The sequence below is a fragment of the Micromys minutus genome, assembly GCF_963924665.1.
Source record: "Micromys minutus genome assembly, chromosome: X".
Classification (NCBI taxonomy): Eukaryota; Metazoa; Chordata; class Mammalia; order Rodentia; family Muridae; genus Micromys; species Micromys minutus.
Window position 1 is genome coordinate 112,534,004 of NC_137970.1, and position 15,987 is coordinate 112,549,990.

At 43.0% G+C, this 15,987-nt stretch overlaps 1 protein-coding gene across 4 annotated transcripts in view; it reads right to left on the minus strand.

Moving 5' to 3' along the window:
• Positions 1–15,499, minus strand: part of ARHGEF6 (Rac/Cdc42 guanine nucleotide exchange factor 6) — a 111,804-nt gene extending 96,305 nt beyond the window's left edge. The window contains exons 1-2 of one of the 4 annotated variants that reach the window (XM_080910773.1): positions 15,168–15,499; positions 13,823–13,906 (exon numbers count right to left, since the gene is read on the minus strand). In XM_080910773.1, coding sequence (XP_080766899.1) covers positions 13,823–13,906; positions 15,168–15,332 — 249 coding nt within the window. In that variant the 5' untranslated portion in view covers positions 15,333–15,499. Of the gene's footprint in view, positions 1–3,588; positions 3,943–13,822; positions 13,907–15,167 lie in introns of those variants that run through there. The other 3 variants (XM_080910772.1, XM_080910771.1, XM_080910774.1) reach the window with 3 other exon arrangements.
• Positions 15,500–15,987: the final 488 nt, after the last annotated feature.

Below are 15,987 nucleotides of genomic sequence, written 5' to 3' on the forward strand. Positions count from 1 at the left end.
AACTTCTCTCTGAGTAGGAGCAGAGGCAATGTCCTAAGATCAAAGCACATAAGTCTCAGTATAAAACTGGATCACCTCCTTAACTAAGGTCTCTGAATATTCAGCCTTTCTACCAATCATTTACTTAGTGAATATTAGTGAGCACCTGCCCTGAACCTTGTTCTATCCCAAGGACTAGAGTTATAAGGATGAAGAATCTTTAGTCTCCACCTTTAAGGGCTTCTAAGACAAGCATACAGATATACTAAAACATAACCACAGTGGGTCCTGACAGTCGTCCTCCAGCCTCCATACATATGCTATGGCATTTGTGCATGATCACATGCATGCACACACAGTAATGATTACAATAATAAACAGTAAAAATTCTAAAAGAATCTATGTAAAGGATTGTGGGGAAGTGTGTATAAATTATCTAACTTCAGCAGTTCCCTCTCCTTCTGTCTGCTTCTCTCTCTCTCTCTCTGTAGCCCAGGCTTGCCTGAAACTTGATATAGCTCAGGCTTCCCTCCAACCCAACAACCTTTGTGCTCCAGCCTCCCAAGTGCCAGTATTATTGGCTTGTGCCACTACACTGTTTAGTAGGTCTTTCTTCGTGGTCTCAGCAAATGCTTGAAGTGGCTAGACTGCTACAATGTGAGTAAACTAGAGAAGTGCTTCTCAACCCTAGATGCTCACCAGAACCACTTGCATAGTTTTCAAAGCACATTCTCTTAATACTTTGTCCCTTTACTGACCTTTCTGGAGGTACTTCAGAGAATATAAGGATATACATAAAGCAGAGTATATACATACCCTATGACCCAGCAACTCTATTGCCATACACAAGTTCAACAGAAATGTTCTTCAGGAGATTCTCACAAGAATATTAATGGCAACATTCTTCATTGAAACAACAACAACAACACACACACAGACACACACACACACACACACACACATCTGGAAACACATTCTAAATGCCTATCAATAAGTAAATAGAAAAAAACAAAACTTGGCATATACATACAAAAGAATATTATTCAGCAATAAAAAAAACAGTAGTACCTACAACATGATAGTTATTCAAATATTATTCCTAGAGCATGGTGGTTTATGAAAACAAGCTCTATCCAACTCATTTACCAAGACAGGTAACCCCAACAACACTCTGTTGTCTTAGGAGTCAGGTCTCCGTAATGAGCAACCATGACTGAGATGGCACAAAAGACACTCAATGGCATTAGTAATGTCCTAACCAAATGAAAAGTATATGGGTATATCCATTCGCAGGGATTTGTCAATATAAATATTTAGGTTATTTTCAATTTTTAAAAATTAATGTTACTAAACTGACTTAAACATTTAAAAAAATACCAATGCAAAAGCCTCACTATAGAATAATTAAGTCAGGATCTCTGGTCGATGAAATACTTGTGGTTTTAAAAGCACCCCCCAATACTTCTAATGAGTAGTTGTGTCTGAAAACCAAGGATTTTGATGTTTCTGTATGCTAGCTATGGCTCGCTGGCCGCCATAAGATGGCTCATGACAGGAAATGAGGTCTGGATGACTGTTCTGTGTCTGCACCAGTATGGATTGTCCCTAAACCTCAGTTTTCACTATTGTGGAATGGGTGCAATCCACCTGCCTCTCAGAGATATTGTGAGGATTAAATGAGATAATAGACCTAAGCATCCATCCCAAGGTCTAGAATATAGACGGTGTTGTAGAAACAGTATTCATCCACATTTTCACCTTCGCATCTAAGCCCTTAAGAACAGTGATATGCACATTGCCCTAAATGAACCAAACATGTCCTCCCATTTTGCCCCCTTAATAAATATCTAGAGACTGAAATAATACTCTTCGAATGGTGTCAAATAAGTATTAGAAATTTCTAGGTCCTGGTGATTGCCTCTAGCCATCCCTTGCTATTCTTGGAGATGATGGGAAAGGTGGTGGACCAGAGAGGTGAACAAAAGCTCCAAACCCTGCCCTCACCCCTAACTACAGAACGGAGGTTTTATGAGCAAAAGAGGTGGAAACAAAGAGCTAACAAATTTAGTTCAGAGGCCACTGGCCATGCATACACTGTTTTGAATGAAACGCGTTTGTACGAAGGATCACCTTTTAGAGAAAACAAACTACAAAACATAGGCCCCAAGCAGGAGTTCCGAGTTAGCTCCCAGTTAGCTCTTTGGCTCTACTACTAGAAAAACTCTGCATAGCCCAACATTTTTCTATTTCTTTAATCATTGGAAGGTACGCCTGCTCTCAGACACAGTGACTTGGAGTTTGGGATAAGTGGAAAGCATTCCAAAAGAAGAAGGGGGGGTGGTAGGAAAGAAAGGAAGGAAAAGAAAACAAAGGAAAAGTAAATTAAGCACCAAAGACACACAAGGTGAGATTTCTAAGTGCCAATTTACTGTATTAAAAACTTCAGGCATCCCTCAGCAACTCACATGGAAACAGCCCCTCTCTTGGTTTAACTGCTGCTCCAAGCATCCCCTGTACCACATGAGCCTGGAGCTTGCTTATGTAAGAAGGGACTGCAGCATTGCCTGGCATGTAGCATAATATTTTGCTTAAGAGAAATCTGCTCAAGTCCAAGGGCAGTCCCAGGCCTTACAGTTTTGGGCAGAGGTGCTCTCAGTGGTGGAACGCTGAACTGTGGCTGGAGCAAATGACGTCATCGGAGATCCTCTTACCATGGCCAATGTCAAAATTAAGATAGGAAGTTCAAGGACAAACTGGGTTTTTCCAGGCAAATACACGCTAGAAAAGCAGCCTGGACCTTCGAATCTTACCTTTAAAATAAATACCTTAAAAACTTAAACATCTATCAAAATGTATCCTCTTCCATGTGGCTTTTTGGTTTATGGGAAGCTATTATTGAAAAAAAAAATATATATATATATAGTTTCAGAGCAAAGTATATTCTTTGAGTATATTTTTACTCCCACTACACATTAAGAAAAGGGGGACGGCATATGAGTCACTCCTACATTCAAAACCAATAACAAACCCAAACTAAAAATATAAGGTATTGAGAAGAAATAGATTTGAGATAAACTCAAGGGTTCTCTACTCCAGAGCTAAGAAATGAAATAGCTGGAATACCTGTTGGGTCCTTCGATGAATAGAAAATGAAGACTCAAAATCAACTACACTGAATACCAGGCAGAGTCCATCCGAAAAGGACTCCTATGACAGACTTGTGTCAAACATTCCCCAATGCAAGAACTGCTCCAGCTTGGGAGAGCATCAAATTAATATCAGAAACAGTACCGTTGACTTCTTGTTCTGGTTCGCGGGAGGGGAGAAGACAATCCAGTCGGCTACAAACCTGGCGGCCAAAGCTGGACAGCCGCCCTTAAGTTTGGCGCGTCCTCACCCTGAGCCCTGGCCCCCGCCCCCGCTCTGGGTACGCAGACTCGGCACCAAGGAGAGGCCCTGGCAAAGAACAGACTGGCGGCTAGGGCTGCAGACCTAGGCGGTCAATCTTGGAAGAAGGGCGTCTCCTTCATTGGCTCACCAGCCCCCCAGCATCAGGCCCTTGTAGTTCCCCTCCCCCTGACCCCTTGCCCCCCCCCCCAGGCAGGTCACCTGGATTGGCTTGATTGTCCTCCTGCTGCTCGTTCACCCCAGCCTCCTCCTCGGAAGTGGCTCGCCCTTCAGAGTCACGGGGCTGCCGAGCGCTGCCAGCCCGTGCCAAGGCTGCGGGAAGCGCTGTCCCCAGATGGAGCTGGGACCCTGCCCCGCGCGGCTGCCACCAGGGCGAAACTGGAGAGCCCGTTGGTATGGCCGGCGGGGAGGGGCGGCTGCAACTTTGCTCCTGGACGCGTGAGGAGGGGGAGCCTGTCTCCAAACTCCTTTCTGTGCCTCCAAGCTTCCCAGGCAAGGGATCTTATGTATTTATGTATTTCTTTATGTATTTATTTTAATAAAGAGGGAAGTCAGATTCTTGCCCTCAAGTTCTCTCTCTAAAGCACAGATCTAGGGCTGCAGGAGGTGTGCCCCGGCGGGGCGACCACAGGAGGGGAGCGGGTGGCCAGTGGGAGCCTAGACCCAGGGTTCCTCCAGACCCAGCTCTGCTGCCAGGAGCCAGAACCCGGGAGGGAGAGCAGCCTAGAGAGACCGGGCCAGCAGAGGGGAAGCTATGACCCGGACCTGGATCGCAGAAGTAGGAACTGGAAGTGACAGCGGCGCAGGGCAGAGCAGCAGCAGCAGCAGCAGCAGCAGCAGCGGTGGTGGCGGCGGTAGTGGCAGCAGCCTCAGTACCCCAGTAGCCAGGGAAGGAGCAAAAGCCGAAGTGTGAGGGCTGCATCTACACTGCGCATGCTGCTGCCACCCAGTTCTCAGGATCATGGTTACCAGTGCCTGGGCTGCCCAGGGCCTTTGCCAGAACCCTAATTGGAATGCCAGAGTCAAGGACTAGCTATTTGGTGGCTGCTTTTCTCTACTACCCTTAGGATGAAACTCAGAACCTGTGAGCTGCATAGTGACCCACTGAGACATCCTTCACCCCATTCCCCAAAGCAGCGAAGTGCTCAGTGGCCCTTCACAATCATCTCTTCCCTGAATAGACCCCAGGTCACATAGTTCTTTCAAAGGAGCACAAACTAGGCAACTGTCATCCCGGGCTCCTTTTACACTTAGAGGAATGGTCTCTCTATATAACCCAGACTGGCCTGGATCTCACATCCTCCTGCCTCAGCTTATAGAGTAGCTGAGAACACCCGTGTGCTACAACCGTACAAATTGAAGCTCAATTTCTGTAGAAGAGCAACACAGTAAAAGATTAGGTCAGCCAGAGTAATGGGAGTATCACATGGAGCTAGTGAAGGGGAAAGGGTGTCAAAACCGCCTTTAGTCTTTCTGCTAGTTCAATTGAGTGGAAGCTTTGCCCACTGTAAACAGATGGAAAGGGGGCAGATCATGAGACATTATCCATCTTTTATAAAGGCTTCTTAGCTGGGTGTGGTGGTGCATGCCTTTAATCTGAGCAGAGACTGGCATAAGCCTGAGAGTTCGAAGCCAGCTTGGTGTACATAGTGAGTTCGAGGCCAGCCAGAGTTAAATAGTGAAAAGCATATCGGGAGGAATTCTGACTTCACACAAGTACCCTGCTGGGGCTTGAAGAAGTCCACTGTGCTATTGGTCTGCCCCCTTTGTTCTGTTCTCTTAGAGCTAGGGCAGGACAGCGACAGATTTAACTTTGACTCATGAACACTGGCAAAACCGCCTTACTTCTAGGAGTCCCTCCCTGCAGAACAGTTTCTGGGAAATGGCAACTGGTCCATCCCACAGCCTCACTTTAGGGAGAGCACCTGTGTTGTTGCTGTGACAAGGCAGATGGAGTGACTCGGGAAGTCAGGAGAGAATGAGGGGGTGGGGCAGAGAAAAACTATGCTGCTACAGGCTGGTATTGCAAGCAAGCAAGGGATGGAGGGAAGAAAGGAGGGAGGAGAAAGAAACACTATTTGAATCACATATTCATTCAATGACCCCTTCATAAACTTTTTAAAAAATGAAGTAAGCCGAGTCTAGAAGCAGAGGACATGTCTATGTCTGTACAATGGAGATGAGAGAATATCCCAGGCAGGGCACAGAGGAGGAGACAGTAAAGAAACAGAATATACTGGGAAAGAAAGAAAAAGTCCCTGGGCAGAGCTTCCATAGACCAATGTTCTTCTTTTTGCTATAACACTCACACGCCTGAGTGGTGCTTCTCTCGCTGTCCTGTTTGGTACTCGGACCCTCCCAAATGATGAGAGCCTGTGATTTCTTAACCTCATGACGTCGAGAGGCTTCCTGGTCTCATTAGTGAGTTAACCTCAAATAAAGACTGTGCGTGTGCATGCGTGTGCATGCGTGTTCATATGTGTGCCTGTGTGTGTGCGCGCACGCGAGCATGAGTGTGTGTGTGTGTGTGTGTGGGTGTGTGTGTGAGAGAGAGAGAGAGAGAGAGAGAGAGAGAGAGTGTAGTTTTGACTTGGCTGAATATATCCACCACCACTGCCTCCTCCTTTGCTTTGAGGGAAAAAAAAAGGAAAGATGTGTTTGGTTTACAAAGAAGAAATATGAATGAACTATGAAGGGATATGAAGGAGTGACAATATGTTCACATTCATTTGAAATCCTGAAAAAGAGGTTATAGCGAAAAGAAGAGGAAAGAAAGTGCAATACTGTTTCATCCATCACTTGGGCAAACTTTAAAGATTAATGATGCACAGTATTGACAGGGACACAGAAAACATGTTCTATGCTTTTGGTAAGAACAGAACTTGATAGAGCAATTTTATGGGCAAATTTGACATTGTCTATTAAAATTTGACACAGTAATTCCATTTCTATGATGAAAAGTTCTTCAAGAATAATCACAAATGCACACAAAATTATATGTACATATGCATCATAACTCACTAGAATTTATGACAGGAATGAAGGATCCAAGCAGCATATGAATATCAGTCAATGTAGCAGTATAATAAAGAGCCTAGATAACTGATCATCTCAACAGAAGCATAAAATGCACAAAGAAAAATGGGGGTGGGGGATAGCACTCCAGGGGGTAAAATGGCTGCTATCTTAGGATTTACTGCTGTGAGCAGACCAAGGCAAGTCTTATAAGGACAACATTTAATTGGGGCTGGCTGACAGGTTCAGAGGTCCAGTCCATTATCATCAAGGTGGGAGCATGGCAGCATCCAGGCAGGCATGATGCAGGAGGAGCTGAGAGTTCTACATCTTCACCCCGAGGAAACCAGGAACAGACTGGGCATCCTCAGGCAGCTAGGAGGAGGGTCTCCAAGCCCACCCCCATAGTGACACACTTCCTCCAATAAGGCCGCATCTTCTAATAGTGCCACTCCCTGGGCCAAGCATATGCAAACCATCACACCAGCCACACAAGCATGAGGACCTGGGTTCATATCTCCAGAATTTATGTAAAGCCAAGCATAGCAATGCAGATCTGTAACCTCAGTGCTTCTATGGCAAGATAGGAAGTGGAGACGGAAGAATTCCTGGAAATTTCACATGTAGCTAGCCTGTTGTATGTGGCATTGAATAAAAATATAAAAACACAAAATGACAAGGGATAAGTGAGGAGCAGCACCCAAGGTTTTCTTCTGACCTCTGCATGCAAATTTAGACTCATACTCACATGTGGTACATAAATGTAGCTGAGGATGACCCTGAACTCTAAAACCTCCTACCGTTACCTCCCAAGGCCAACTGATCCAGAGTTTGGTGAAGTGTATCATCTTCTGTAACAACATCAACTATAACAACATCAACAAAAACACTCAACAAAGTAGTATTATAGAAAACTTCATCACCACTAAGATCCATTTATGAAAAATAAACATCTAACATCATACTTAGTAGGGAAAGACTTACACTTTCCTCCTTAAAAACCCAAAAAAGGAATTTTCTTCTACTTTAGCCTGTAAAGTAGCACAGAAAAAAATAAATAAATAAAATTGTTCAGACCTAAAAGAAAAAAAGTACAAGTATCCCCTAGTCAGAAATGACATAAGCTTGTATAATAAAAATAATCAGAACTCTATGGAGAAACTATTAGAACTCATAAGAAAAATGTCAAAAGTTGAAAGATACGAGATAAATATTGAAAATCAATTAATTGTATTCCCATGCAATGGCAAGGAAAGCTCCAAAGCCAAGTTAAGAAGACCATTCTGCCTCAGTGATGGTGGTGCTGACCTTTAACCCCAGCACTCAGGAGATAGAGGCAGGAGTATCTCTGGGAGTTCACAGCCAGCCTAGTCTACAGAGAAAATTCTAAGACAGCCAGGATTATACAGAGAAACCCTGTGTCAAAAAAGAAAGAAAGAATGGAAGGGAGGGAGGGAGGGAAAGAGAAAATAGAAGGCAGGCAGAAGATGATATAAAACTCCTCTGTACATTCAACAATTTAAAATATCCCAAAATGGTTTTGAAACTAAGAACAAGTTGTAGAAGTCACACTTTCTGTCTTTAAAACCTCTACTTGGAATCTATAGCACATGCATTGTTGAAGATATTTATTGGGCCTTTAAGTTGAAAATCTTCGCTCTCTTCTATACCCATTACCCTTAGGTTTGGTCTTCTCATTGTGTCCTGGATCTCCTGGATGTTCAGTGTTAGGATTATCTTCGTTGTGTCAATGTTTTCTATGGTATCTTCTGCACCTGAGATTCTCTCTTCTATCTCTTGTATTTTGTTGGTGATGCTTGAGTTTATCTATGTTTTCTATCTCCAGGGTTGTCTCCATTTGTGATGTCTTTATTGCTTTTATTTCCATTTTTAGATCCTAAATGGTTTTGTTCAATTCCTTCACCTGCTTGGCTGTGTTTTCCTGTAATTCTTGAAGAGATTTTTGTGTTTCCACTTTAAGAGCTTCTACCTGTTTACCCGTGTTCTCTTGTATTTCTTTAAGGAAGTTATTTATGTCCTTCCTAAAGTCCTTTATCATCATTATGAGATGTGATTTTAAATCAGAATCTTGCTTTTCAAGTGTGTTCGTATGTCCAGGACTTGCTATAGTGGGAGAACCGGGGTCTGATGTCAAGTAGCTTTGGTTTCTGTTGCTTCTTTTCTTGCTCTTGCCTCTCACCATTTAGTTATCTCTAGTGCTCCTTGCCCTTGCTGTCTATGACTGGAGTCTGCCTCTCTTGTGATCCTGGTTGTATCAGGACTCCTCGGAGTTCAGCTGTCTCTGTGATCCTGTGGTTCTGTGATCCTGAGATCCTGAGATCGATCCTGGGTGTGTCAGAGCTCCTGGGAGTCAAACTGCCTCTGAGATACTGAAATCCTAGTGTGACCAAACTCCTGAGGTCCTGTTGTGTCAGAGCTCTTGGGAGTCAAGCTTACTCTGGCTGTTGCAGGAATGGATGAGGGCCAGAGCCCTATGTTTACTCTGGGCACAGGTACAAGCCGGAAGGAACCCATGCCTCTAGCTGGGTGGGGGTTTGTGTTTCCCTGCTTCCTGTGCAGATCCCAGTTACTCCTAGTTTTGGGAAAGATGTTGTGGCCTCAACTGGGACCTTGAGTGTGTCAGAGCTTCAGTCCTCTTGAGTGTGTCCTATCTCCTAGGAGTCGAGCTTCTTCTGTGATCCTGTGATCCTGGGTGACAGGTCTCATGGAAATGGGTATAGAACCAGTGCCCAGGATCTGTTTAGGGCACAAGTTTAGACTGGAAGGAACCCATGGCACTGGCTGGGCAGAGGTTTCTGTGTCCTTGGATCCCAGAAATACATTTTTATAAAAAAAAACAGATGCCTTGGTGCATATCTGTAATCCCAGCACCCTTATGGTGAGATGAGAAGCAGCTGAGAAAATTTCTGGCATGCTCTCAGACTAGCTAGAGAACATACCACTACAACAGGAATGAGACAGACCCTCCCTTAGCAGGGCAGAAGTTAAGAAGTAACTACTGAAAACTGTCTTCTTACCTCCACACACACTGGGGCAGATACACAGACACATGCACAAAAATAAGACAAAATAAAATAAAAACAAATATGACTTTATCAAAATCATTTTTTTAAAAGTTTCAAGGATAGTATGAAAGTTGGAAAGGTTTTGTTCTCCATATTTATCTGTTGTTAGCTGTACGGACTACTAGAGACCCCTAAACTCTCCATACACAAAGACAACAAAAAGGTAGAGGCCATCTGGAGAGTACAAGTGATATAATGTGGTCCTCCACCTCTGAACTACAAACTCAGTCACCACCTCTCTGATTCAGTGGTTCAATCTTCCAAAGCAACTGATTCCAACTGGTAGCCTTTCTTTAGATAAATAATAGTGTGCCCTGAGAAAGAGTCAAGCCCTATTCCTGCTTTCCATACACTTAGAGCTTTACAAAGTTAACTGAGGTCCACTAAGCATGTCCTATGCCACAGACTGTTCTAAGTACTTGATGCCTGACTCTCTCTCTCTCTCTCTCTCTCTCTCTCTCTGTGTTTCTGTCGGTCTCTCTGTCTTTCTGTCTCTGTCTGTCAGTCTCTCTGTCTCTGTCTATCAGTCTCTCTGTCTTTCTGTCTCTGTCTGTCTCTCTGTCTCTCTGTCAGTCTCTCTGTTTCTGTCTGTCCTCTGTCTCTGTCTCTGTCTGTCTCTGTCTCTCTCTCTCTCTCCTTCCCTCCCTCTTCCCCCATGACCTTTGAGAATACTTCTGTATAGGTCTGTTTTTCAGCTACCTGGAAACTGAGACTGGACAGGCCACATACTTTGCTGCTTCGTGCTTTCCGGCTCATCTTTCAGTCTCATTCCTTCTGAGGTGATTCTACGTGCCTTCCTTGAGGGCTCTGTGAGTGACTCATTGTGACTCGGGTTTTTATTTTTTTTATTTTTGCACAACAGTACAAAGAGCACCTAGTCATAAGGTAACAGCAGTGGGACTCATGCTTAGATTCAGTGAAACATTAAGAGCTGTAGATGACTTCTTTTGTCCGGCCCTTAAATAGCTCTCTGTAATGATACCCACTACACTGGATGTTAACATTTGAAATTAATTTCAAAATATTCTGTTGGGCTGGAGAGATGACACAGCAGTTAAGAGCAGACGCTGCTTTAGCAGAGGAGCCAGGTTCAATTCCCAACAACTACATGGAAGCTCATAGTCATCTGCAACTTCAGTTCTGGAGTGATGCTGCCTTCTAGCCTCTACAGGCACCAGGCATATATGTGATGCACAGACATTTCACCCATGAACACACACACGTGCACATTAAAATCTTAAAGTTCACTGTAGGAAATGTTGTGAGTCACTTTCACACAGATGAGGAAGCAAGAGCACAGTGATGCCAAGTAACTCGATGAAGAGTAGCCTGAAGATGCCTCAGTGGTTGCTGCACAAACATAAGGGACAAAAGTTGGGTCCCCAGTGCCTATGTGAAAGCTTCACATGTCAGCAATGGCCTATAATCCCAGTGCTGGGTAGGTGAGGGGCTTGTTGACAAAAAGAGCAGGCTTCAAGTTCAGTGAGATACTTTATGAAAGGGGGAAAGGAAGGAAGGAAGAAAAAGAAATCAAAAGAAATGGACAAGATGATTCTAAAATTCATCTGTACATATAAGGGATCTAGAATATTTAAAAATAGTTTAGGTAACCTAGAAAGTATAGAAGAAACCAACATTGATCTCTAACCTACACATATACCCACAAAATGTATACAAAATGTATGTACATCACACACACACACACACACACACACACACACACACACAGATACACACACAAAGGACTCGAATGTGAACATAGGCATGGACTGACTCTAATCTATGAAGTTACAGAAGCCATGTGATAATTATACTACCAGCTATTCTTTTATTACAATGTTCCTATCACATATCAGTCTGATATACCTTTTAGTAAAATTTCTGCCCAAAGTGGAAAGAGCTTTCTTTGATTTAAAAATAAAGGTATTTTTAAGAATTTGTGCTTAAAGGAATAATTTTTAGTTATCAGAAAACCCCAGCAGTGGCGGCAGCAGGAGGTGTTTCGCATCACCCAGGATTCTTAGAACCACAAAGCATCACAGAACATCCTCTGCCGGCTTCAGCACAGAAATTGCTGGCAACCTCACCATGTTTTTATTTGAAAAATTAAAATGTTCGTGTAAAAAATTAAAATTAAATTTTATTTGACCATGTGAATGTCATGGTCTATTCCACAGTAGACAGCGTCCTATAAGGGATAACACATACTCTGAAGCCACATGGACCATGAATGCCAAGGTAGGTGATGAGGACCCCGAACAGGGAAGATTGGAATAAGATATTCTGTCACAGATGTAACTTTAGATTAGGGTTGGCTTCAAGAAAAAAGACAAACAACAGACAGACAAACAGACAAAAATAACAAAAAGTCAGTTTTGAGACAAGGTCTCATGTTGTAGTCCTGGCTGGCCTAGAATTATCTATGTAGACAAAGATGACCTGAAGCTCACAGAGACCCTGACACCCTCTGCCTCCCAAATGCTGAGATCAGAGTTGTGTACCACCGTAGCCATCTAGCTTTAAAAATAACTTTTGAGGAAAACAAAGCTTAGCTGAGACAACAGTTAGTGATGAAAATGGTGGTGGTGATAAGATAAGCTCCTTGAAGAAAAAAACACCCAGGCTCTCTTCCAGGGTTTTACAAATGTTAATTCATTGACATTTTAGATCAATATCAATAGACTTGCAGGTACCACTAGTATTCCTATTTTACAAGTGCAGAAGTCAAGGTATAGACGCATAGCAAACAGATCCAAAGATCACAGTGTCACTAGTGAGCAGGAAAGCCCCAGTCTATGCTCAAACCCCCACCACTTGCCCAGACAATATTTGTTTATTAAAGACCTCTGACCTGGCCCTGAGCTGAAGATGATACACAAGTTACCACATACATTCTAGGAGGCTGACTTTCTTATGACTACAGAATTAAGCAATGTCTCATTTGACTCTTAAACACCATCGCAGTGTGGTTAGTACCGTGTCTCCCTCACAGACAGAAGGCTTACAAGAGGGCATGAAGGTCTGACACACGGATGGTGAGGATAGCCCCACACTACAAAAACAACATGGAAGCACAAAAAGTAACTGGACACACTCAAAAGGCGTGCCCTCTGTTTCAGTAATATAATTTAGGCATGCACATGTAATATGGCATAATTTAATGTGGTTTGTGTTTTGAATTTGTTTTTTGTTGTTTTTGCTCTGGGGTTGAGGATTGAACCCAGGGCCTTGTGCCTTACAAGTAAATATCTCCCTCTGATCTGCTGTCCCCCCTCTGCTTAAGTGCAGCTTTGACCTGAAGGCCAGGTCCTTGTAGTTTTTCAAGGCCTCCCTCTGTGCAGAAGTGTTAACAGGCTTAAAAAGGCCATTTCTTTTTCTGCTTGTTGTTGTTGTTGTTATTATTACAACATTTCTTCCTTTCCTTTTCTCCCTCCAAATACTCCTGCATACCTTTCTATTCTCCTTAAAATTTATGGCCGATTTTTCATTAATTGCTACCACATTATATATGTATATGCATGCACATGTATGCTCTTAAATATAATCTGCCCAGTCCATATAATATTACTTGTATGTATGTTTTCAGGACTGCTCATTTGAGCCATTTCTTTTTGGATGTTTACTTTTACTGCTGTTGCCCGTGACTCATTAAGGAAGCACACCCGCAGAAAGCTTGATCACCTAGAAAGAAACTGCATTTATAAGCCATCAATTTTTTCGTTATTTTCTCTTCCTTCCTTCCTTCCTTCCTTCCTTCCTAAGAAAGACTTTCATGTAGTCCACACTGGCCCAAAACTTCAATGTATTACCAAGGATGACCTTGACCTTCTGATCTCCCAGTCTCCATCACCTTAGTGTTACAGAATATAAGTGTGAACCACCATGCCCAGTCAATAGTTTTGCTTTAATTAGGATTAGGATCTGGCTGGAGAGCTGGCTCAGCAGTTAAGAACACTGACTGCGCTTCCTGAGTTCCTGAGTTCAAATCCCAGCAACCACATGGTGTCTCACAACCATCTGTAATGAGATCTGATGCCCTCTTCTGGTGAGTCTGAAGACAGCTACAGTGTACTCATATATTTTAGATAGATAGATAGATAGATAGATAGATAGATAGATAGATAGATCTTTTAAAAAAGGAATGCCAAGAATAAGGTTCTGAAAGACACCATTAGACATTAGCAGTCTTAACTGGGGATTCTCTACAGGAATTCTCTATCTCTGTTTACTCTGTGGCTACAGGCAGTGAAAAATCAATTATGTACATTTGTAGACTTTTTAATTAACAGAGCAGAAAATAATGGTAAGATAAAAGGCAAGACAAGTAAGCTTACTTCCACTTGAAGGGTTGCACATGCTTTCAGGAAGTCATTGATGTTGTCGATGCAGTCGGCCTCAGTTTGGGGTTCCAGACAATACTAAAGAAAAAGTCAAATGTCACTAAGAAGACTGCTAAAGCATGAAAAACAAACTATTATCATCATTCGCAGATACCTAGATCCAGTTGGCTCTGGAAGGCAGAAGGCAGCTCTCCTCTCCATCCAGGAAGAGAACTAACCACTGGAGGAAGTGATGCAAATGCCTGAACGGTTGCTTTTTGTTTCAAATGTCTCCAAGGCGGCCGCTTCTACTTAGGAAGGCTTCTCGTACCTTCAACTCAGTTGTGGTGCTAGTGAATCTGAGAAACTAAGACACAGCCGTGTGTGTGTGTGTGTGTGTGTGTGTGTGTGTGTGTGTGTGTGTGTGTGTGTGTGTGTGAATATATATATAGTTTTCATCCTGCTTTAGCCCAAGAAGGCTACTTTGATTACCTACCTCTACTCCTCATGATAATTTGTTGATATTTCACAATGACTGGACACCACATTTTTTTTATCATGTCTCTTTGTATCTTATCAGTTTAATCGCCGTTTTCACCTCTAAGAACTTATAAGTTAATCTACTTGTTCCATACAATTAGAACTGATTCCAAAAGGTGGAAGACCTCTATTTAAGCTGTGTGTGCAATGACCTTATGGAAAGAGTCATAAACACTCTACCTTTAATGACAAAAAGCACCGACTTTAGAAGCCGTCCACTGCCATAACATGGGCTTCTAGCCTCAGAAGTCTTCAAAACATTTTAAAGCAAGGTTTAGTTTCACTTTGAATACCCTTTGACTTCAGTGCATATAATTGGTTTCTCTTTGGTTTGGGGGAGTTTTAAGTAACATTGACATTTGTGAATTGACTTTTCTTCAGTGAAAATTTTTAACAATGTAGTCTCCATCGATTTCTTTAGGCAAACTCTCAAATACCAGAAAGCTCTACTACAAATTATTCCATTACTCCACAGACTCATGGACTCAACGTTCAAAACATGTCTAAAGCGCACAGGGAAGTTTAATATGCATCTCTACAAACAGCAAACTTGAGCATAAAAAGGTTGTTTTCCCATCCCTGACTGGTAGTCCTATAGCAGGGCTTTAGTAGGGTAACATTAGGGGGAAAATCAATGCAGGATAACATTTCATTTTCTGACATTTTCAAAGTACAAGGTCAATAAATAGAAACGCCTAACTTTTAGAAAGACATTGAAGAAGGAGATTCCCATGACCCAGTAATAGAAAAATCTCAAGAATGAGATTATTGCTGCTCTGTGGTGGAAAGCAATCCCAAAGACACAGCAAAAAGACCTTACCTTCTCCACCGAGCCAGGCACAAGCCTGTTTATGAGTTTGCACAACACTACCCCATTTTTCAGCGAGGACTTCAAGAACTCCTCTGGATCACAGACGGTCTTTTTGGGAGATTCTAGAACCCCCAAAGATATAAGCCAAGTCACAACGCGTTCTTCTGGATTCATGGCTGAGGCTCTCGTACACTCTGAACAGCTCTGGGGCAGCTGTGAGGACTAAGCCACATCCGCGATTGCATCTGCTGCTGTCTTCCTTTTTATGAGCTCTCCTCTGGTGCTTGCAGGGCAAAGGTTTAAGGCAACTTTTCTCTGACAACAGTGGAACGTGGGATTTCTAAACCACAGAGATCATACCTAAAGATATGGAAAGGAATGATAAGGGACGGACAAACTCCTGGGAGAACATCACTGGTTCTTTTTCGAAACTTGCAAAACAAACTCATTAGGTTTTCTCTCTCTCTCTCTCTCTCTCTCTCTCTCTCTCTCTTTTTTTTTTTTTTTTTTTTTTCTTTTAAGGGAGGAACACGTACAACAGTGCAAGAAGCTGTAAGGAAAGGAAGTGAGGAGGATGCTGGGGAGGCAGAAAAGTCAGCAAGTGCTCGGGAAAGCAGAGCGAGCCAGCACTTTAGAGAGAGCCTTGGAAATGAGACACGCATGGGGCAGACTGGGAAAACACTGTCAATACAGTCTAGCCTCAGTGAAAAATCTGGCTTCTGTCAGGAGGAGGATGCCAACTGGCTCTTAGGTCAGACAGATCTGAGCCTCGTGGGGAGCTCTGCTGGTAAAAGAGAGCTCAAACAAAGACTTAGGTGGACTGAGAACA